The 21,271-nt window shown below is 48.3% G+C and overlaps 6 protein-coding genes across 6 annotated transcripts; 4 read left to right on the forward strand and 2 right to left on the reverse strand.

Moving 5' to 3' along the window:
* Nucleotides 1–1,332: 1,332 nt before the first annotated feature.
* On the reverse strand, nucleotides 1,333–2,680 carry HD556DRAFT_664015 (uncharacterized protein). Its single transcript, XM_041311246.1, has 3 exons — nucleotides 2,425–2,680; nucleotides 2,335–2,376; nucleotides 1,333–2,281 (listed from the first exon to the last, which is right to left on the reverse strand). Exons 1-3 carry the CDS (start codon nucleotides 2,527–2,529, stop codon nucleotides 1,433–1,435), a joined length of 996 nt encoding a protein of 331 aa, XP_041158003.1. The 5' UTR covers nucleotides 2,530–2,680; the 3' UTR covers nucleotides 1,333–1,432.
* Nucleotides 2,670–5,505, forward strand: HD556DRAFT_1387476 (ABC1 family-domain-containing protein). The gene is made up of 9 exons (XM_041303454.1): nucleotides 2,670–3,345; nucleotides 3,432–3,543; nucleotides 3,598–3,777; nucleotides 3,834–4,192; nucleotides 4,307–4,525; nucleotides 4,583–4,690; nucleotides 4,765–4,917; nucleotides 4,971–5,161; nucleotides 5,264–5,505. Exons 1-9 carry the CDS (start codon nucleotides 2,776–2,778, stop codon nucleotides 5,361–5,363), a joined length of 1,992 nt encoding a protein of 663 aa, XP_041158004.1. The 5' UTR covers nucleotides 2,670–2,775; the 3' UTR covers nucleotides 5,364–5,505.
* Nucleotides 5,506–6,088: 583 nt separating this feature from the next.
* On the forward strand, nucleotides 6,089–8,849 carry HD556DRAFT_1387483 (uncharacterized protein). Its single transcript, XM_041303455.1, has 12 exons — nucleotides 6,089–6,664; nucleotides 6,721–6,777; nucleotides 6,823–6,901; nucleotides 6,951–7,233; nucleotides 7,285–7,309; nucleotides 7,416–7,504; nucleotides 7,557–7,640; nucleotides 7,706–7,753; nucleotides 7,807–7,827; nucleotides 7,876–8,132; nucleotides 8,182–8,367; nucleotides 8,419–8,849. The coding sequence occupies exons 1-12, from the start codon at nucleotides 6,171–6,173 to the stop codon at nucleotides 8,512–8,514; spliced, it is 1,719 nt and encodes a 572-aa protein (XP_041158005.1). The 5' UTR covers nucleotides 6,089–6,170; the 3' UTR covers nucleotides 8,515–8,849.
* A 432-nt stretch (nucleotides 8,850–9,281) lies between these two features.
* On the forward strand, nucleotides 9,282–11,280 carry HD556DRAFT_664323 (PAP2-domain-containing protein). Its single transcript, XM_041311247.1, has 11 exons — nucleotides 9,282–9,540; nucleotides 9,618–9,709; nucleotides 9,768–9,788; nucleotides 9,862–9,936; nucleotides 9,990–10,001; nucleotides 10,060–10,084; nucleotides 10,134–10,242; nucleotides 10,295–10,366; nucleotides 10,424–10,561; nucleotides 10,614–10,823; nucleotides 10,880–11,280. The coding sequence occupies exons 2-11, from the start codon at nucleotides 9,642–9,644 to the stop codon at nucleotides 11,125–11,127; spliced, it is 978 nt and encodes a 325-aa protein (XP_041158006.1). The 5' UTR covers nucleotides 9,282–9,540; nucleotides 9,618–9,641; the 3' UTR covers nucleotides 11,128–11,280.
* HD556DRAFT_1387535 (uncharacterized protein) lies at nucleotides 11,223–16,600 on the reverse strand. The gene is made up of 14 exons (XM_041303456.1): nucleotides 16,452–16,600; nucleotides 15,886–16,396; nucleotides 15,677–15,829; nucleotides 15,458–15,618; nucleotides 15,350–15,410; nucleotides 14,966–15,297; nucleotides 14,829–14,914; nucleotides 14,704–14,777; nucleotides 14,414–14,651; nucleotides 13,203–14,367; nucleotides 13,092–13,150; nucleotides 12,438–13,036; nucleotides 11,982–12,380; nucleotides 11,223–11,929 (listed from the first exon to the last, which is right to left on the reverse strand). The coding sequence occupies exons 2-14, from the start codon at nucleotides 16,224–16,226 to the stop codon at nucleotides 11,410–11,412; spliced, it is 4,188 nt and encodes a 1,395-aa protein (XP_041158007.1). The 5' UTR covers nucleotides 16,227–16,396; nucleotides 16,452–16,600; the 3' UTR covers nucleotides 11,223–11,409.
* Nucleotides 16,601–20,653: 4,053 nt separating this feature from the next.
* Nucleotides 20,654–21,058, forward strand: HD556DRAFT_664719 (uncharacterized protein). The gene has a single exon (XM_041311249.1). It carries the CDS (start codon nucleotides 20,798–20,800, stop codon nucleotides 21,011–21,013), a length of 216 nt encoding a protein of 71 aa, XP_041158008.1. The 5' UTR covers nucleotides 20,654–20,797; the 3' UTR covers nucleotides 21,014–21,058.
* The last annotated feature ends 213 nt before the right edge of the window (nucleotides 21,059–21,271 follow it).

A 21,271-nucleotide genomic window follows, 5' to 3' on the forward strand; every position in this document is an offset into this window, starting at 1 on the left:
CTCCGGTTCAACGACGTCCGCCTGCTTATCAGGTACCTCAAGGTTTTTTCGATGGAGTCCCACCAAATCGTTCCCATGTATGTCATCACTATCAATTCGATTTTGTTTTCCTGACCTCTGGCATGTTCTCAGTCCTCTGCACGAAGCCGCTCCCACTCCTCAGCATCACCAGGCAGCACGCTTCTCAGCCGTCTATTCCACCGCAACAGCAGTCCCTCTAGTGCTCAGGCTACATCACAGTCCTCTCCTCTCGACTGGGCTCGAAACATTTTGAAACGGCGCAGACAAAGAGGTGAAGGCATTGGGTTTCAAGGACCCAGTCCCGCAGTTGTCGAGGTCCCATATGCGAAGGGCAAACGTGTATGTGCCTTCTCTTCCTTAATCGTCCTACTCCAGTTAATCTCATTCAGAGAAATGCTTGCGCGAGGGAGAAACGGAAAAAACTATTTCCTCCGAAGATCCCTACTGCAGGTAACTCACGGCCTCCAAAGCCCAATGTGACCCAGTCATCTTCGCAACCACAGACTGCCATCTCTGGTTCATCCACCACACCTCCCGTTGGCGATGTTACTGGCTTAGTCACGACCTCAACGACCCCGCGCCCAGATGCAACGATAAGACAGGCTGGACTCTGGACTCGCTTCTGGCTCTTTCTTGGCTGTCTCTCTCCTGAATACACAGACGGTCATCATTAGATCTTCCCATCCTTCACAAGTCGCATGCCTTTCCATCTCTCGATGACCTTGATATGCTTTACCTACTCTCTCTAATGTATTTCGAGCCGTCTTGTACGATATTACTCGTCACCTCTGTCTGCAATGTACGCTACCTATTCATTTCTGCAGCTCAAAACTTGCCGTTGAAACTCGTGACGAATGTTTATAAAATTCTAGCTGCATCATAGCGTCAACAATGAACACGAGAAAGATTCTGCGACCCAAGTACTTGAGTGCAGACAGGAGCATTTTGGGAGAGCAATACTTTCGGTAGAGCGTTCTATAACCTGAGTATGTTCTTTCGCAGCAGAGCCACTTCCTGCTACTAGTGTGGATCCACTCACAAATTGAAGACAGATAATATGGCATCGAGCCTGACAACAAGACAGATTCACACTGGGTGTAGTGCCCGACATTGACTGGCGTCGTATATTCTACATGGGTGGGGTAGAATACCCGTCTTTGTGGACGAGACATTGCAGATTTTAGGGGCAAAATATGAGAAGCAAACAACATGATGCAATGACCGGGAAAGTCGGACCTTCTATAGATGGCACGCGAACCTGCGAACCGGCACAGGTGGGGAGGGGGAAAATTCAGATCAGCATCACTCAATACAATATAGCACGTTAACAGCAAGTGAACAGCAGGGTACGGGTATATGAGACTGAGTTTAATCACTGACTGCAGCCAGGTAGCTCTATACAAGGAATGTGTCAGCGAGAATATTCAAAGAATCGGTGTAGAAAAATGAACTGCCGAAGAGACAGTGATAGGTGGACGGCGCCAGGTGCTTTAGCAGTCGGCAAGATACTCACCTCTCTATCTTCCAAAAACTCCCAATACGCCAAGGCAACAGCGATCCAAAAGCTCGTATCAATTCCCAATATACGTTCCTCTGCTCTGTTGATCTCGAGAAGACCCGTCACCGACGCCAAGGTGAGTAACGGTGTGCGATCATGGAAGGTTAACAATGGCGTCGGGGTGATTGGAATAATCTGTGATATCCGATGTCCTGAACCAGGCGGTTGGGGACTAGGCCGGTTGAGTGGCGTGATCGTAAATGAGGCAGAGTGCGAAGGCCTGTTGTTTTTGAACATCGACAGCGCACGTGTTAGAAATGATGTCTGCTCGTCTGGTTGCGGCCCCGGGATGTGTGGTGTAGAATGCGGTGCCAACAAGAATTGTGTTGCCTCAGAACAAGAGGCGCGTTTCTGTACTGAAATGGGGGACGGGGATATTTCCTCCAACCGTGCACTGATGCTTTTTGGTGTAGGCGGGGTGATCATGATGGAGGCCGGGGGCGGTGTTGGAGGATAAGAGTGCACTGTCGATGTGCTATCTATGGACATCTTCGAGGTACTGGGTGAGTGTACCACAGTAGAGGTGGTGTTCGTAAGACATGATAAGGACAGTGCGGCGGCGTCTGTATGATTAGGGGACGTGCGGGGAATAGGAAGGAGGGATATGGAGACGCCCGGGGGAAATGATGGTGCACGGATGCGGATATACCACCCGCGCTTTGGCTTGTGGATTGTCCAGCATATCGTCGATGTTTGGTTGTGCTTCGGAGGAAACTTGTGTGAATTGGTATAATGCATGGAAGATGAAAACGCACCACGACATGCTCAATGATCTCATCGTCCCCTAGGAACCTTTCCTTCATTTAAGTGAGCGGGCGAAGAAAGAAACCGCTATGGTATCGCACCTTGTACCACATGACATTGTCGTGACCCTCCTCAAAGACGTTGATTCGCAAGTCAGAAATGACGTCGGAGCTATAACAAACCAAGGTAAAATGTAGTGGTGGCATATTACCTGGATGACATTTAATTACCTCTGTATCACATATCGAGCCAGGTTGGGACTGTGGATCTGATTCTGCATGGCTCCGACCTGTAGTTGTGATACAAGGATAGGCGTTTGACGCTCGACTTGTTAATGCAAGGTCTGAAACGGACTACTGTGGCTGTGCAAATTTCACTCAGTCTCCATTGTCCAAGTTACAACGGTGCAGTGCCTTTTAAATTGGTTTTTTGAAGCAGAACTTTAGTCGTGGATGCCACCTGGGCCTGCGTTTGGATGGCTTTGCGTTCTCCACTCAGTTACAGATATTGCTGTTCGTGCAGCACAGATAAGAGCCTCCCAGGTTTTTCCTGTCAGACCCGTTGTATCTCCGGAGTTCTCTTTGCGCAAGAGCAAGACCGAGGAGCATCAGCTAACGTCACAGCTTTCAGGTGATGCTCAAGCTGACCACGACTCTCCAAAACCGCGCACAAATCACGCGTTTTCTACCAACCCTCCGATTAACAATACTCACCTGTCCCATCCCGAGGAACGGCAAGAGAAAGCGACACCATTACCACCTCGGTTTGAAGAGGACATCCAGTCTGAGCAGTTTTCGCGCACTACCTATATATCTCTCTCCGCTGAGCCTACCTTCAAACCTCAACTACCTAGCGATCCCAGTCTTGCGGTCACCTCTATTCCACTTGAGGTGGAGGGTTCCTTGAAAATCGCGTCTTCTTCCGAAGTCACATTTGACTCTGGTTCTCCCTCCATACCCACGAGATTTGTTTTTGAAAGTCTACGTCGCGAAATAGAAAGTCCTGTGCCCCTAGATTTAGAGGTGTGTCTCTAGTCCTTTCCTCCCTGCCAGTTTACTCGTTACTTATGTCCACCTCTTGCTCATTTCCATGTGTTGCCACCCCATAGCATCCAGACAAAGATCTATCTGCACCCATAGACTCCCCTCCTATACAATCACGCAACCTCCAATCATCCAAGGTCCCTTCATCCAGACTTGGTCGCTTATTTCATTATGGCGGTACGTCTTTCTTTACTGTCCTTTCGTGCACCTTTTGCTCACTTGTAGTCACAGGCCTTGCAGCATCACTCTCGTACGGCGCTGCTTCCGAGCTCTTACGTCGCTCTACTACATCCCATGCAAACGACACACAACCAGTCATGCTAACTGAAGCAAACATAACTCGTTTGGTATCTAAGCTCTCTCAGATGCGTGGTGCCGCACTAAAGCTCGGCCAGTTCATGAGCATCCAAGGTGCCCATTCATTGGCCATCTCTTATCATTTTGTCCACTACTAATCTTGGCGCTAGACACCCACCTCCTGCCCCCAGAAGTCGACAAAATATTCCGTCGCGTTCAAGACAGCGCTCACTATATGCCGGACTGGCAGATGCAACAAGTGATGTGCACGTCCCTAGGGGAATCATGGGCCGATAATTTTACATCGTTCGATCGTATACCGTTCGCAGCTGCAAGCATCGGCCAGGTGCACCACGCTGTCCTTGCTCAAAGTCAGAGTCCATCTAGCGACGATGGCCAACATGTCGCTGTAAAGATCCAGTTCCCGAACATTGCTAACTCAATTGCGAACGACCTTGGCTATGTTAAGATGATTCTTACCGCTGGAAGCTTGCTTCCACGGGGGTTATTCCTGGATCGTACGATTCAAGTGTGTCTTCTATATTTTCCTCATGCTTAGTGCTGAATATCTGACTTTTTATTCTCGATCTTGCTTCATTTCCTGCTCTCCGGATAATTCACTACATTCTATCTCAATACAAAGGTAATGAAAGACGAGCTTGCTGACGAATGCGACTACTCGCGGGAGGCAAGTTTCCTCGAGCGGTATAGGAGCCCAGATTGTCTTGGTGCAGATGCACGATTCAGGGTCCCGTGGGTGTGGCCAGGTAGCACAGAGCGTGTTCTTGTAATGGAGCATGTAGAAGGCGTCAGCATTGGAGATGCTATAGTCGGAGGTTTACCACAAGAAGAGCGAAACGAGGTGCGCGCTTCTCCTATCATCCACCATAGATTATGCATTTCTTGAAATTCATGGTAGATTGCATCGCGAATCATCGAGCTCTGCTTGCGGGAGCTCTTCCAGTTCAGACTCATGCAGACGGACCCTAACTTCACAAATTTCCTGTGGGACTCAAGGGCACAACAGGTGTGTCTCATGTTGACACTTCATATTTTCTACTTCTTGAGTTGCCTGGACGAACTCGCTGACTATCATGGCAGCTGTCCTTGGTCGATTTTGGCGCAACGCGCGAGTACACGAAAGAATTCATGGACAGCTGGCTGCGCCTTCTTCAAGCCGCTGCATCTGAGGACCGTATCACATGCGCAGAATGGAGTCAGAAACTTGGATATCTCACTGGAGAGGAAAATGAAGTGCTATCTCCTCATCACTGTCCCGCGCATGTATTCACAGAACACGTTCACAGGTCATGCTCAATGCGCACGTCAGCTCCATGGTCCTCCTAGCTACCCCCTTCAAACCCACGACCTCGCAGCCCTTCGCATTTGGATCTGGGACACCGTGGGCGGACATCACAGCTCAAATACGTGATTTCATACCCGTGATGCTTAAGCATAGGTTGACGCCCCCACCAAGGGAAACCTACAGTCTGAATCGGTGAGTCTTGGGATAGATTTCCCTTCGAACAAAAGCTGGGTTTTTATCTTCAATTTTTTGCGTGCTTCTTTGTGCTCTTTTTTCTCATCGTTGGTTCTGTAGGAAATTGAGTGGGGCATTCTTACTTGCTTCGAGGTTGCGTGCTGTGGTAGACACCAAGAAGCTTTGGGACCAAGTGACTGAACCGTACAAGTTTGCATGAGTCTGTGCTGTCCGATCCAGAGTACCCAATGCATAATTTATATGGAACACTTAGTGCAGCGATATGCGTCGTCTGACAAAAAGTCGCTGCAATCTTATACAATAAGGAGCCGTCCTCGCAACTTCCGGTCGTTGCACAGAGATTCTAATTACATTCATTCCAAAAGCAAGCGCTTATGTTTCGTTTGTCAACGCAAACTTCAATAAACAGAGTGTATCTCTACAGTACTAGTGACTTTCGAGGTTGTTGATTCGGAGCAGCAATGTTGAACTTCGACGATGCAGGCCCGTAAACAGTCGCGCAAAGTGCGCAACTCCCGACGATCGGCACAATTTTAACCTGCGCACGTATCGCAAAGGAATAATGCTCTGATTAAAAATGGGTTTTCTCGTCCTGGGCGACCTTCCACAAAGAAAACACTACTTCTGTAATTGCGTTGTGAAGTTGGTGGAAAACACGAGCATTGAGTTGATCATGTTCTTTCTCTACTGCTTCGTTATTACGTCATAAGTGTACTAGTTCTTCATTACATACTTCGAAAGATCGTGTTTGTGTATTAGCCTGAGGCAGTCCATAGTCTCTTAGATGCTTGCTACTTAATGGCAGGTGTGAGTGGTGCCAATAGATCGACATCAAGAGTCAACTGTTGAACGACTTAGCGAGCAACGATGGATGCGCGCTAAAACCATGAAGTTATTTGGTTAGACTCTGAATCGGAGTTGCCGCGGCCCTGTCCCCGACTTTACGTGCCCACTGCCGCTCAACTTGAACAGACCGTCATTGACTCGGAACGTTAGGCGACCAAACATGTTGACCAAGAGGCTGATTCTAAGGCTCTTGAAAAGTCTGTGCCAAGTGTTAGCAGCACTCATAACTCGATCTGCCCAAAGGTTGCGCATCCTCGTGACTTGCTTTCGACACTTTGTGGCCAAATTGAAGATTCATGGTTTCCCAAGGCACACTGGCAATAATGACTCGACGACACTTTCTCCTGCAGACTGTTGCACTGTACCGCCCAGTACTTCTGGTGTGCGATGTCCCCCCGTCAAATTACTACTACCACTTCACAACCAGCAAATAACTTCAGCTAGTGCAGCAAGCAGCACGCAAGATGTGTTGTTGTCTTCGATGCCAACAATCTCCATGCCTGTACCATGCATTCCCCAGCAATCTATTCCCCTTCAACCGGTTTTGCCTCCACAAGTTCCTAACGCCAACCCTTCCAGCGTTCCAAACACCGATATCAAGCTTGTGCCATTCGCTGCGAATGACATTTCACGATACGAGAATCGTCCTTTCGTGTACGTGAATGCAATCTATCTAAACAATGTATCAATCTTGAGGAGGCGGCCTCTAGAGACACAGCTCAAAGGTGCTATGGAATCCAAGCGCTCACGAGACGGTTCCCAAACGAGTGAGTGCACAGCCAGGGGGTGAATGCGGATAACGAACTGTTCAGATCATGTCCATGGCTGAGCGGTGATTGGGAGTTATGTGTGCACCCGGAAGGTGTACTATATTTATACAACGACCACAAGGTAAGCATTCGATCATGAAGTTTATATGCACTTTCCACGTATTCTGCAGAGAGTGTTCACAGAAGCGACCGTGGATAGCAACATGTTCGGATTTCTCGACAAATATGTGGATGCATTATATGAACTAGCACAAACACAATCAGTGAATCTCAGAGCTGATGACATTGACCTCGTCGTGCAACTAGCGCAAAATGAAGAAGATGCTCAAGTGTCTTGTTATTATTATTTCGTCGACCACACAGATCGAATACTATTTTGGCTGCACGATCGCGATCAAGCGACGGAGGACATCTTTAGTGGGATCCAAGGCGTCATCGATCCGAGCCATATTCGTGCGTTATGCGGGACTAGTGACGATGCTGCTGATATGACCTAACAACTAGGATATTCCCTGGAGTCTGAATACTGGTTTGTCATGCTCATTTTTGTACGAGTTTTTGACTACTTCCTGCGAGATCTATTTTGATGCTCATGTGATTTCAGAATCTATGACTGTATGACATGGAACGAGCAGGACGCATTGCGAATCTTACCCGAAGCACCGCATGGATAGAGAGAAGATCATCAAGGAACTGAGGGGGCTTGTCATGCATGCAAGTGCAGGTACTTATCGCCTGGAATCAATTGTCTGATTCTGTTTGAATGCGCGATTCAGAGATCATCACTTCGGATATGTCCTCGTCGCCTTTTGATGGAGATGAACTCTCCAGAATCTTGGAGTTGATAAACCATCTTAAAGGTGTGGCCGCCCCCTTCGAACGGGTTTCATCTGTAACAGTCTGAAGTGCTATCATATATCTCCAGAGAATGCTCTAGACGATGACGATGACCCACATTCCACTTGTATTATTGGTAAGTAAACCTATATTCACAGAACAGTCTAAGACTCACCATTTCGTCAACAGCGAGATTCATGCACTACTTCTGTATATTCTTCATTCGATATCTTAGCGTGTGGCTAATTCATGCTGAAGATAGAGCCAAGTTCTTTAACTTCTGCGGTCTACCCTGCGCTCGTCTTGAAGCTGATAAATCGGTGTACAAGGACGATGAAAACCCTCATCCACTGACCAGTAGTGCTTCTTTCGCTCTCGACGTCATGCTTTTTTGGGCACCACAATCACACTTGGAAGAACTTCGAAAAGTGTGGGTAGATGAATGCATCAATACGCCGCGGTGGAAAGACTTCAACAAAAACCTCATGACAGAATGGACTGGGATCACAATCTATGTACGTATTATGATGTCAGCGTCCTCCTTCGTAACCCCATTGTTTCCAGTCCACTGTCATGTTAGCAGTAGACGTAAGTTTTCTTGCAGTGCCGAATGTGAATATTGGCCAGTCGCAGTCGATCGGGATTATCGTCACCTATCTCTCCATCATCTTCATCACTGGCTCCTTGATTCTCTCAGTCCTGCTGGTGCGACAGAACCAAAGATATGGTTTTGAGTCAGCGGACAAAGCAGCAAGTTCTGGTCCTAGTGTCTACCTCCTCCATCCTAACTAATTCCGTCAGACAGAATTTCTGTCTCATATGACGGGGACATTTTTCGGAGTGAGAGCCCTTGCCACGGTTCACAGTCTTCCCTACGCAATGCTTATGTGGGGGTAGGTGGATTACTACACCATCACCGGGCTAATGGTCACCTTTATTCTCAATTAGGATGATATACTTCGCAATCGCCATTCTGTACAATGTGTTTAAGTCTACGACAAAGGCCATGCTGGCATCAGTTGTCGGTGGATGCGTGGTCGTCGCCATGTTCATATTTTGGTTCATCTGGGCAGCAAGGGAGTTCCGTCTTTTCGAGCCACTGGCAAAGATTTTCCCCTCGAGAAATACTCGACCTTAGCACATACCTCAGGATTTGTATATATGGAATGACAATTACTTTATCGTCAACTGAGTTTGTGGCGTTGAATGCCTGAATCAGTTGCTAAGCCGCCTGTTACATTCCGAGGGAATATAAACCACTGGCATAGGATTTCGTACGTTTTAATGGAGACCAGCGCTGATATAGATCGGCGGCTGTGTCACACCGTTACAATGCGTGTACAGTCATTTGCATTTGCCTCGCTTGGCGCTCGAATCTGATACTAGTATCTCACTTTTTTTGCTCTACCATGTGGCCATACTACATAAAGGAAAACCTGGAACAAAGGTAAATACGTCCAATCAGACTCGCCAAGGTCCTGGCATGTCACTGCCACCTGATGATGGGGGTCGGATATATCACGAAGGAGTCGACGACGGTCGACTGTTGCGGCACAAATATACAGGCACGGAATGTGGCAGAGCAGGTGGAGTACAAAGCCGCACTGGTTCCCAATGACTAAAATTACACAAGACTCCTACTAGGTCATCGTGGTATTGACTAGTATTGGCACTATCGACTTTGTGGAAGATGCGAGAGATATAGAGAATACGGAATATGAATGCATGAATGTTTGCATGCCAGTACCGTCCTGGAACATATGACACGGCCGGTATTTCACGAGAGCTGTACATTGTTGGCAAAGCGAGCGTACGTAAGAGATGCTCCTCCTCGTGACGGGCCAAGGCTTGGTTAAGGAATAGAACCTTGTGTGAGAACGAAAGATTAATCGATCAACACATGTACAGAGGACGACCTGAAAGGTACATACGCGAATAATTTTACTCCCATGAAGCAGCCGACGGACTATACCTTTGCAACTCTCACTGATACTCTGGAGTCACATCCTGTCATTCCAAACACCATGAGCCAAGAGCACCGTGGACCACATCCAGGTCTACGGCGATTTATGATGTCGTATGCCCCCGACTGGTGAACTTCTTGACCACTGAGCTTTGAGCTTGAACTCATGTAGCATCTTTTCCCGAAGGATCATATCTGGTACGCTTTGGTGAGGATTTGGAGCCACTGTGAAGGTTGCAGGCATGGAAGCACCCAGAGCTAAAGACTGCATTAACTTGCAGGGCAATCTCCTGGGTCATCGACAACCACATCCGAGTCTCTGGGTTTAAGAGGCACTTCTCGTTATCTGATGTCTCGTAAGTGTCAATGCTTCCATTCAGGTTCACATGTTCACTTGAGACCTTGCTAGATTACGATATCCGTGGGTATTATTCATCAACTGGGTTCCCTACTTACAACGCTCACTTCATACCCACCAGCTTTGCTATCAATGAACGCGTCGGGGTAAGCCACAGCCAACATGGACAAAGTCTTTTCATTAACAACATGTCAGACAACAGCTCTTGGCTTCATCTCTTATGGCGTCCCATTCGTGGTTCAGTGCCTCGTCAATTTTTTGACAGTCCAGTCATGGTGGGATTTCCACCACAGCACTCTGGGATGTATGTACCTAAATCTAGTAGCTACATCTTATCATTAATCATGACGATACAGTGACCCTCTCTCTGTCGATGACAAGGATCATTACACAATTTGTCAAAGTCACGGTTGGACGACCTCGGCCAGGTAAGCTTGCAGTTTCACGCACATAGATCTACCTGGCGTGTCTTACGATATTCACAGATTTAATTTCGCGCTGTCAGCCTGTGACGGGCTCTGCAGACCCTCTTTGGGGCCTATCTACCGTAGATATATGCACGCAGACGGTATCGAGGATACTCGAAGATGGATGGAGAAGTTTCCCCAGCGGTCATTCCAGCAGTATGATTAATGTCGTCTCTCCTTGTTACACATCTGATATGTCTATATGTAGTGTCCTTTGCAGGCCTCGGATTCCTCGCCTTGTACTTGGTCGGCAAACTGCATCTATTTGACACCCGGGGATATGTCGTGAGTTCCCATTGCCCTGTGGATAATGCAGCACGTGTTTTACCACCCATGATTCAGTTTAAAGCGTGGATATCTATCACTCCCCTTGCTGGTGCATTGTTCGTGGCAGTTTCGCGCACTATGGACTATCGTCGTACGATCCTTGTTTCTTTGATGAAATCATGTTGGATTACTCACTTTGCCATTCAGACCACTGGCAGGACGTTGTGACTGGATCTTCTCTTGGATTTCTCATTGCATATTTTTCGTACAGGCAGTATTACCCTCATCCAGCATCAGCAGATGCACATCTACCATACACTACCCGGTTCGAAGATACCAAGAGTGTTGAATTGGATGGAATCAATGGAGCTGCGGAACCGCTGCTAAACAGCTATGACGAAGATGACGAAGTGGTCAGCACGAGACGTAATCCGAGGACTGGGATTCGACGATAAGCTTCGTTACAGAATATTTTTTTTCTTGTACGTAATTTTGCGCACCAGGCATCCTGGGCCACATTTACTGTTTCGAAATATTAGCACCTTACAATTATTGGTGAATTATAGCCAGGTCAGAGTGTGTAACTACAGCGGACAAAGCTCCTGGCATTAGCATGCATCTACGTATCTTCAGACTTCAGGTAATTAGTTATCGCTTCGATTTCCTTCGAACGACCCCCATAGTCCATAGTCCATACTATTGCAATAAGGGCACTGAGTGGAGGCTTGCTACACGGTTCACTGCCCCTTGGTCCGTTGAACATGGATGGAATCATCCACCGCCGGCCTAGCAGCCTCGTGTCTCTTTCGACTCTTCGGGCCAGATCCTCCAGCCTGCGGCATTGCACCGTCAGTTGCCGGTACCATGGAGTGCTTTCCCCCTTCCTTGGAACGGCTAGAACCATGAGCAGGGTGCGCTTCACCAGGCTTCGAGCGAGCACTGTAAGATCGCTTCTTCCCTCCTCGATTCTTACTCCTAGAAGGAGTAGCACGTTGCGTTTGCGTTCCAGAAGCACCGTGCGCTTCTGCTTGAGTACGCGCCTCTTCCGTTGCCCACCACTTCATGAAGTCTGCCTCTAGTTGAATGGCTCGCTCCTCTTCTTGAATCTCGACAAGCGATCGCTTGTCCTTGGATGCAGGCATGTCCTGCAGAAGCTGTAATTGTTGTATCTCAGCAAATGAAAGTAAGGATGGTTCTGTAACGCTTGATTGCACTACTGGCTGAACAGGTGGAAGGGTCCATGCGGCACCCGTATTCCTGGTATATATGAATCAGAAAGACGTGGCCAAGGGGAACAGCAGGCACGTACGAAACACGTCGGGGACCTGGTGAACTGGATGTCGAAGGGACCTGTCGAACGGGCGAAAAGACAGGGCCGAGTGAAGATGCATTCGGCTGAGGCTTTGAAGATGAAGGTACGGCTTGAGGAACCGGCCGCTGAGGTGTTCTCGCATGCGTTAGCTTCGCGGCGGCGGATGATTCGGGGAGCGAAGACTTCCCCAAGTCAAGATCAGACGGCGTTCGACGCGGTGGCGGTGTCAGTGACGCATCGGGCTTCAGCGACGAGCTCACGGTCCTACGCTTTGGCGTAGCTGCCTGTCTCAAAGACTCCTGACTAGGTTTGGCCATAGCACCGTGTGTTGCTCTGTTTGGAATACCGGATATCTTGGTGTTCTCAGCCTCTGCCATAATGGCCTTGAGATCGGTCCTTCATAGTGGTATCAGCACAATGTATAGTAAGAATAGAAGTAAAAGCTCCACACACCTGGGAGTGGAGATGGACCGTTTCCATACCGGTACCGATCCAGACAGTTCAGCAACCACAGGTACCTGATGATTAGGAGTATCCGACGAAGGTATTTCGTCCATCACGAACAGCTCGTCTCCTGACGGCCCAGTATCAGTAGCCTTGGGCGAATCTGCTGCCGGATGCACAGACAGACTTGAAATTGGGCGAGTCTTCATTGGGCTGGCAGTCAATGACTTCGGAGAATCCCTGTGAACCTGTGGCCTGTCTATAGGTTCAAACACGACTGGAATATCCTGTTGAGCAAGCCATTCGGCGTGCTTCCTCAGCGCTTCGTTCGCCAGCAGGTTAGAACGAGAGACCGGGGACTTTGTCATCTGTGCACTGCGGATGTACTTAGAAAGTTGCCGCACGATGGAAGTGTCAAGGTCCTCGAACATGCGACCCTCTAGCATCATCTCCAGATTTGCAGTGATGTAACTTTGCAAACGTTCAACGAGATGGGTCGCGTTGATGTGCGTTGCATCAGCGAGCAAATAGCACGCATTATAAACATCGAGATACTTCAAAATGACTTGTGAACATAGAAGCATCAGGCGATCGAGTAGAAGTTCGTTCTGGTTGAAGTTGCATTATGAACCATGTGCCTAACGATAGTGCACGTGGACTTACCGCTGCGGAAAGAACAGAGAACATGAAGGATAGCACGTCATCTACCCCTTGCACAAAGTCTTCGATGCAGTAAGATGACCAAAACGATGAAAATAAGACACGAAAACACACCAAGAGTTTCAAACAAGTTCTCGTCTCCATAACACATCCATCGAACGACATATTGCATGACCTGCCACTCCAAGTGCTTGAGATCAATGTCGATGATACCCGATTTATCACGACGCTTAGATGTCCACACATTATTTTCAAAGAAGCTGGCGAAGAATTGACAGCGGGCTTGTAGCACCACTGAATGACTCCAAACGATGACCTGGTCAGCGAGGTGGAGCGCGACATCGGGCGCAAGGGAGTCTTCTATTGTATTATTCCGTAAATGACCGGTTAACTGGGTTTTCTGGTAGAGCAGGTGGAAGTCTTCTGCCTGTGAAGGAGTGGGGACTCGCTTCCCTGGCGATTGAAGTGCTTTCAAAAGAAGCTGAAGATTAAATATGCGTGCAAGTGATTGAAGTTCCGCCTTGATTGCTACAGGTTTCACAGCAAATGTTTGAAATTGGGACATAAAGGGGGTTCCGATGCGTAAATCCCAGATGGCGAGGAGCTGGTCCGAGTAGAAGTATCGAAGGAGAATAAGGACTGTGAACGGATGACATCCAATGATTTGAATGTGGATCCTGTCTCCTGGGACGAGACTGACCTCAATCCCTGAAGATTTATCATTTAATGGTTGTCCGGTATGCAAAATGTTGCCCAACACTGGACATCTCACAGCGAGAATGAGTCGGTGAGCCGGAAGGTGCAGTGGACCAGGAGTGACAACAACCACGTCGGCATTATAGGGTAAGACGATATCTGGCGCGTTCTTGCGTTGGTCTAGAACCTGGAGTAACTTCGATAGATCTCCGATATCGTCCAGGATCAACGCGTCCTCGCCATCTTCATCAGCATCCAAGAGAGGTGTCGCCATGTTCAGTGTGGCAGACAGCGCCTCCGCACGTGATGACGGACCTAGGTATGGTTGGATCTTAGTAATATCACATGAAAATGAATGTGCAGTGATGTGGATGGGCAGTGGTTTAAAATCGACGCGCAGAGCCCCAAACGCCCCTGTGCTGTTTGCACAGACAGCAACAGCACGCTGTATATATGGTATGCGCTGGAATTTGAATGCTTTGGCACCGGAACCCTGACCTCCCTTGGTGCTCCGCAAGCGGACGTAAACATGTCCAGACTGAGTGCAGACTATGACAGTTCCATCGGCCCCAATATCAACGTCCTACAAGACGTCAGACGGGATGGTGTTTGAATTTGAACCCACCCACCTGCACAGCACTGAACTGACGTCTCAGGGCCCATATGCGTTGAGGCTTGAAAGCAAGGGAACTCTTTGCGGAATCGCCTTCTCCAATAGGTTGTGAAGTAAACGTGAATACTTCCCCATTCGATGAGAGGGCGGCGATGGTGTCATCACAGCTCCTGAGCTTTATGATGGTCTGACCCTTGATTGCTTGCGGGGGCCGGTAAACAGAGATCTCTGAAGGGAATCTCTGAGTGGGGAAACTAGGTATCGAAAGTCAGAAAGAAAGTGAACCGAGCTCAGGAAAAGTCCGACCTAATCTTGGAAATCCCTCCAGACCAAGCACACAAGACTTCGCCCGTGAGAAGTAGACATGCCATGAGGGTTTCCTGAATCCGGAGTCACTCTTATTGTAGAACTACATAAAAATTCCAACGGACCGTCATCACTATTGCGCGAACAGGCTTCACTATACTGGAGACTTTACGGGGGAGCACTTGGACGGGCACTAGCGCCTTGTCGTACCCTAAGAATTTCAACATGAGCATGTATTAACAACTCAGGAGAAATAACCAACCAAGTTGCCCGCCGTTCGTGCCCCACGTCCATACTTCCGTATCTGTCCAGCAACCAGAAGCGGTTTTGCACGCTGCAACACCTTTGACAAACTCTCTCCTCAGCGAGCCGACTTTTCGTGGCGTAGCCTGGATATGCTCATCTTGTTTAGCCGAGGATGAGACCTCAATGACGTATCCAAGCTGATGGAAGCGATTGAGTCCCCATGTGAGAACTTCTCCAGTTGAAGTGAGCGCGAGGGTGTGGTCTTGGCCAAGCGCAATGGACTCAATGGTGTGTTTGATATCGGGAAGGGGCATGAGGGCATACTGTGTATGTTGACTTGGACCCAAACTGCAAAAAAATTAGCAATGCAACGTACGATCGAGTACATATCTGCGCCTACCGTCCTCCACCGCCAAAGCCGCAGACACGGATGTTATCCCGAGGCTCGGAGGTGAGTACAACTACGGAATGGTGAGCTCGGCACATATATACCCCGAACAAAACGCGCCTGTATGAAGCTTGGACATTGATACTTGCTGGACGTGAATTGGGGCGAAGCGGTCGTCGAGGGACCTGTTGTGCTGATGTGCTACATCGTCCTTACGGGGAATGACGACCTCATCCGGATATGCCCTATCATTTCCATCGCCCAGCCCCAATGCTGCGTTTCTGATGTCAAAACTCTCTTAAGACGTGATAACTCAATTCCATCAGCACGTCGACCTACCTGTTCGTACCCCAGGTAAACAGTTCGGCAAGAGTCTCTTCGTCCTCGGTAGGCTTTGCAGATCTCACAGTTGAGTTGTAGAGGTCATGTGCAGTATAGCCTTCTAAGTCCTTGATGGAGGTATCGATATCCAGGCGCTTCAAAAGAAGGATCCTTGAACTCAGTAAGACAAGACTGCACCGGCCACACATGCGAAAATAGAGACGTACGCAGCAGAGACGTTTCCCGCATATAGCGCCCTATGTAAGGGCGTCCAATGACTCTCCTTGTCCAGTATGTTCACGTTGATAGCTGGGTGGGCGAGGAGCATGCGGACGTATTCCAAGCTTGAAGCCTCAGTGGAGCTGCATGCCAGGTGCAGGACTGACCTGCCAAGGGTATCGAGAGCATTTATTTCGAGGGCCATTCCTCCGTTCTGTACCCCCGCGCGCTTCCATGATTTTCCGCTGCTGCTGCTGACAGATGTGGAAGGTTGTCCAGGACCGCCATTGAGCAGGCGGTGAAAGGATTGCTGCTTGCGTAGTGCAAAGTAGACATGGAGCAAGGTCATGCGCTAGGTTTATCAGACTGAGCGATCGCTGGGGGTGATAAAATCACTCCTCCTCGAGATCGTCTCGGCTGTGTTGTATGTCGGTGCCGATGATAAGGCGGCACAGACGGTGTCTCTGAATAAATAGTTGGCTGTTTCAATGTCGGATATCTGTATTTTAGAGGCTGGTCCTGTTGCAGATGAAGAATAAGTTATAGCCGCTGCGGGAGAGAGAAGTATTAGTACGAGACTGATAGCGACTTGTGGTAGAGAATATCTAAGCTGACTCGGATACTATAGATATTGTGTAGTCACTGACTCCCGCCGGTTATACAAATTCGGATACTCGGTGAGTGGGAGAGACCGAGTGAGAATATGCACATGATGTATATAAGTAGATCACTACGGGCGGGCCGACGCGCGGATCATCAAACCTCGCTCTGTGCCGGGCCACCAACGTTCCAAATTACATGTTGAAACTCGTCCAACGTGGGCGCGGTAGCGCCGTGCTAGTTATAAGGAAAAATTTGGCGAAGGGCACGTTGTTTAAACTGCAACGAATGTTTGCTCTAATTCTTCCAGACTGTTCCGACTGCCAAATGACAGAAATTGGACAGATATGATGACAGAATGTACCTGAAATATGCTCAGTCAGGACTATTAGTTTGGAGAAGGATAACCGATGCTGTGAACATGGTGGTAGACAGAGGCATACTAAAATATGCACTCGGGTATGTCCTCTTCCCTAGTACCAGTGTTCTTATCCAGCTAATGGATACAGATATCGGTAAACCAGTCACATCTATCATACTCAGAAGCCTCGCAACAAAAGGCTTCGGTAACTCCAGAACCTGTTTGGGTGTCAGGTTGGCAGAGAAGACCACAATACTGTGTCTGTTCAATATATATCGACCCAGCGGCCGTCCCGCATGTGGCACCAGAAATTCCCAAAATCGCAAACACGGCATTTATGATAAGTACTACCAGCACCTTCTCTCCTGTAATTGAACCCGCCGCAACAGGATAGGAATATGCCTGGTAGCTGTCAAAGTACCTGCGTGAGGCATCAGATAAAAACATCTCATGGAACACACGCTTCTCCAAAAGAATGCCAGAGTGGTGAAAACACCGTCAGAGGATATGAGCCCACATCCAAATAAGAAGATCATTGAATGTACTTGTCAGATGTAGTCAGTAACATGACTACGACCACTTACGGTACAAAGATGTGGTATCTTGGAGGAACCACTGATACCTTGAAACGACGGACATGATGGCTGTCATTCTAAGCGCAATGGTCGTATACCCAGAAGACAGTGGACAACGTGGTTGAAGACATGGCGATAGCCACTGCACGCCATGCTTGCACCTCAGGCCTCAGGTGTGGAGAATGCCCACGTCGCCCGAGTCAAGTCGTTGATTCGGAGGTAAGCGGTCGAAAACACAACGTAGAGAGCGACTGATATGACAATCGATACATCGGTTCCGAAGAGCTGAGCGAACGCGATGAATATAGCCTTGGGAGACGATTAAAGAATGTTTGGCGTCAACATTCCAGTAAGCAAATTTAGAAGCTGACCTCATTTGACGGCGTAGTTCTGGCCCGAGGCTAAACCTGACAAATATCGATATTGTTTTCTGGGGCCCAAAATAGTCGCCCGCCGAGAAAAGTGGGTGCGCTTTAAGAGTGGTTAAAATATTGCGAAGCCTAGTAAAATTGAGCCGAAGAACGACAAGCCAGACGTCCAACCTGTGCGTGAAAGGGTAAATTCGGACCATAAGCCGGATTTGCAACCGTGTCGTTGTACAGAGAGGTGCAAGATGTATCCATAGTCAATACGCCATTCCTAGTGGTCATGAGCTGTCACCCATGCTAACCGCAAAAGACAACTCGATGGTGGAGCTTCGATCCGAGAAGACTGATTTGTAGTGTTCTACGACCGGCGTGGCATGATAACTTGAAATGAGTCGAAATGTTGTGCCAAGGGATCCGGATCTCCCAGGATGTGGGACTGCAACTTGGAGATAACGAAGAAATTCCGAGAAGTTAGAAGCACCGCAATCTCTCAATAGGAGATGCACGCAAGGGAAAAATATTCGCACCATTTGTCATAAGCCTACTCGTAATCTGTCGGACGCAATGTTCAGTGCGGACAAATATCAGAGACCGCGGTATCAGCGCTCATCAATGTTGAACGTGGAAGCTGATGCCAAGAGCTTGAAGCCAAATGTCAAGACCCAAAATCGGTAAATTTCAAAGGATCGCAGTAAGACCATCGAATCAGGATGATGATAGGCTATGATAGGTGACGACCAATATTTATTGGTGCTACTTGATTCGCTTGTGAAGAATCAGTGTTGCTAAGTAGGGCCTAGCTACCGAAAGCAAGCTTCACTGTTGGAATTGAGTCAGCACTAATATCAGGAACCATTGGCAAAGTTCAGCTTATTAACGACTCACCTAAGGTTAGAGCTTGAGCTCTTTATTAAAATCGATGATTATCCTCCGCATATGCAAGCCCGGCTACTGAGTACTGAGGGAAGACGTTTTGGCTCGACCGAGTCACCAGTGGCCCGGGTATGGCATTGGCAGTTGATGAAAAGCAACTCGTTACATAAGCTTACAGTTTCATGAACTCCAACTTCGACTGTTGCCCTAAGGGCGAATGACGATGGCGAAGGCGTCGTGAAGGTTGGGCTGTGCCTGAGCGTTAGCTCGGGCTGGACGCTGAATGAGTGAGCCGCTGGGTGGGCGGGCACAAAACGAACAGCGATTTTGATCGACGCCGTGTAGCCAAAGGAAAGATTATCAATAGATGTGTGTAATTTAACTGTTACGAGAAAGCGGTTGGGCGGGGGGGACAAAGAACGAGTGTGATAGTAATGTGCTAAAGGGAGAATAAAAACAAACGAAGGTAGTAGTCCGGTTCGAGATCTAACTAATGAATTCGAGTGCTAGCGCTACTTAGTGGTAAGGCGAAGTCAAGGCGTTTCGCTCAGTTGGACGCACGGTGCTGACTCTCCGTGTCGGAAAAAGTTATTTTTGCTTGGCATGCCTGATAAGGCATTGCAAGCCCTCAATTGACCGAGCCCATTTGAAGCGCCTTGGAAGCGGACCCGAAAATCTTGCAAGCGGGGCTCAATTGACACTTGCAAGCTGATTGCAACCTCATTTAGGGACAGATTAGGACAGATTTTTGCAAAAGTTTCGTTTACGGTCCCTTGTAAGCCGCTTGCGACGCAATTGCAAGTCCTTTCCAATAAATTTCGGGTGTTCTTACATTGATCTTGCAACCCCTCAATTAGCCTCAAGAGGGGTCCCTTGCAAGGCACCTTTAGAAATTTCCGACACGGCAGGCTCCGAATCGGCACCTTACTCATTTGAATGCGGCATCAATCCATGCCTCGATGCATCATGCATGCATGATCAGTACAAGCCGACTAGTGTCCTGGCTCAGTATTCAGTACTCAGTGCTCAGACCCGTAGCCACTGATCAGGCTTTGACAGAAGTGATATTCAGTCATCACTGACCAGAACTAGTACTGGGGATCATCGATCAACACTTGTAAGCATACGGGGGGCACTCCCGGAGGTCCGAGTCATCACCACCACGCTCATGGGAGCCGAAAGGGAATCAATAACTGCGGTATGTAGTATGTACAAGGATAAGGATAAGTTCCTGATATTGGCTGGCCCAGGCCCCATAATATCATGTTCTCACTGGTCGGGAACGCAATGTTCATGTCTTCGGCGCCCGTGATTTATGCATTTTCAAGCATTTAATCGCTTTCGCACAATTTTGCACTCTTTCTTCTGCTTCAGTGCGCGAACCATTAACATCAGCTCATGGTTCTTCCCTGCCTCATATGGATCTTGACCCGGCTCTATTTTATCCACCGCACAAATTGACGATCCCGTAGTCTCGGGGATGTCTATCAAACACGTTTCTACATTTGTCTGTGGTTCAAACACTCGGGCATTGACAGACAAGTAGTTGGAGTGGCGGTTTTGGTGAGTGATAGATTTTGTGCAACAAATTAACTGTTTGCTAGCGGTTGGCTCGTGAGCAGCCTGCCTTGTTCAGCCACAGCATGCTGACCATCACATTCTAGGAGTTGACATTAAGTGAACTACTTAATTATTTCTCGTAGCTGACCTTGTCCTACTATGACAAAACGCTGGTTTCACCCTCAATAGTACTAATACAAAGAAACGACTATCTTCTTTCGACAGGTCTGGCTAGGGAGACTATATTTTTCCAGGTTCTCCCCGGCGCTGGCAAATTAGCTGCTGGCAGTTATGCCCAAAGTACCATTAAGGTTTGGCTATATTACTTCCAAGTCGAATGGAGCAACTTTATTTCTTATCGACGTGGCAGTCCTGGAGGGCCAGTCTCAAAATTTGCACGATAGGTGTCAGCACATCCTTATAAGACATTCTTTCGACTGATAAAATTTCATACACCACACCAAAGACGATCAATGTGTCAGATGGTTCATGGAGAACAGTGATCATGCTCAGCCACTCGGACTCAGATCAGTGAGATTTGAGGAATTGCTGCCATCCTAAAACATGGGTGTCGCCTACCGGAATGAATCTTTCCCCATATTCTTCTACTAAGGCATGTGTCACTAACATTTTGATTCCATGGTCGCTAGTGCAGGGCCTGTGGGCCGCGCTCCATCGCCAAGAGCGAAGCTGGATAGTCTCGAATTATTGGTGCTCCGAGAGCAGGGTCATAGACAAGGTGTTCTTCCGGCAGAGTGAGATTATAAACTGCTTCACCTTTCTTCCGGAGCGCGACTAAAACGGACCCTTCAAGACAGAGCAAGATAGTCTGCGCAACTTTCCGGGAAGTTCTGACGCTTTTCTTCTTCCCATCGTCCTTACCCTCTGTAAATGGTCGAAATTTTGGGCGTTATAGGCTGTCAGGTCAACCTCGTACTTTATCTTCGCCTGTTATAAGATCGGCAAGTAGTATATGTAGGAATTCATCTCTCTTCTGCACCCTTGAATCGGGTGCCTGAATTCTGGCTAATATGTAATTGAGCTGGTATTGACCAAT

Source organism: Suillus plorans (assembly GCF_016647745.1).
Source record: "Suillus plorans strain S12 chromosome Unknown HD556scaffold_45, whole genome shotgun sequence".
Taxonomy (NCBI): domain Eukaryota; kingdom Fungi; phylum Basidiomycota; class Agaricomycetes; order Boletales; family Suillaceae; genus Suillus; species Suillus plorans.

Bases quoted from the DNA above. Each gene is read 5' to 3' on its own strand.
- HD556DRAFT_664015 (XM_041311246.1), bottom strand. From the start codon at position 2,529: ATGCCACCACTACATTTTACCTTGGTTTGTTATAGCTCCGACGTCATT. The intron at 2,377-2,424 runs GTGCGATACCAT...ACTTAAATGAAG, and splicing joins ACAATGTCATGTGGTACAAG to GAAAGGTTCCTAGGGGACGA. The intron at 2,282-2,334 runs GTGCGTTTTCAT...TTTCCTCCGAAG, and splicing joins AGATCATTGAGCATGTCGTG to CACAACCAAACATCGACGAT.
- HD556DRAFT_1387476 (XM_041303454.1), top strand. From the start codon at position 2,776: ATGCCACCTGGGCCTGCGTTTGGATGGCTTTGCGTTCTCCACTCAGTT. The intron at 3,544-3,597 runs GTACGTCTTTCT...TTGTAGTCACAG, and splicing joins TCGCTTATTTCATTATGGCG to GCCTTGCAGCATCACTCTCG. The intron at 4,918-4,970 runs GTGCTATCTCCT...ACACGTTCACAG, and splicing joins TCACTGGAGAGGAAAATGAA to GTCATGCTCAATGCGCACGT.
- HD556DRAFT_1387483 (XM_041303455.1), top strand. From the start codon at position 6,171: ATGTTGACCAAGAGGCTGATTCTAAGGCTCTTGAAAAGTCTGTGCCAA. The intron at 6,665-6,720 runs GTACGTGAATGC...GGCGGCCTCTAG, and splicing joins TACGAGAATCGTCCTTTCGT to AGACACAGCTCAAAGGTGCT. The intron at 7,641-7,705 runs GTGTGGCCGCCC...ATATATCTCCAG, and splicing joins GTTGATAAACCATCTTAAAG to AGAATGCTCTAGACGATGAC.
- HD556DRAFT_664323 (XM_041311247.1), top strand. From the start codon at position 9,642: ATGAGCCAAGAGCACCGTGGACCACATCCAGGTCTACGGCGATTTATG. The intron at 9,710-9,767 runs GTGAACTTCTTG...CTTTTCCCGAAG, and splicing joins ATGTCGTATGCCCCCGACTG to GATCATATCTGGTACGCTTT. The intron at 10,562-10,613 runs GTATGATTAATG...GTCTATATGTAG, and splicing joins CCCCAGCGGTCATTCCAGCA to TGTCCTTTGCAGGCCTCGGA.
- HD556DRAFT_1387535 (XM_041303456.1), bottom strand. From the start codon at position 16,226: ATGACCTTGCTCCATGTCTACTTTGCACTACGCAAGCAGCAATCCTTT. The intron at 15,830-15,885 runs GTACGTCTCTAT...ACTGAGTTCAAG, and splicing joins GCGGGAAACGTCTCTGCTGC to GATCCTTCTTTTGAAGCGCC. The intron at 15,298-15,349 runs GTAGGCGCAGAT...ATTTTTTTGCAG, and splicing joins GGCTTTGGCGGTGGAGGACG to TTTGGGTCCAAGTCAACATA.
- HD556DRAFT_664719 (XM_041311249.1), top strand. From the start codon at position 20,798: ATGAATCTTTCCCCATATTCTTCTACTAAGGCATGTGTCACTAACATT.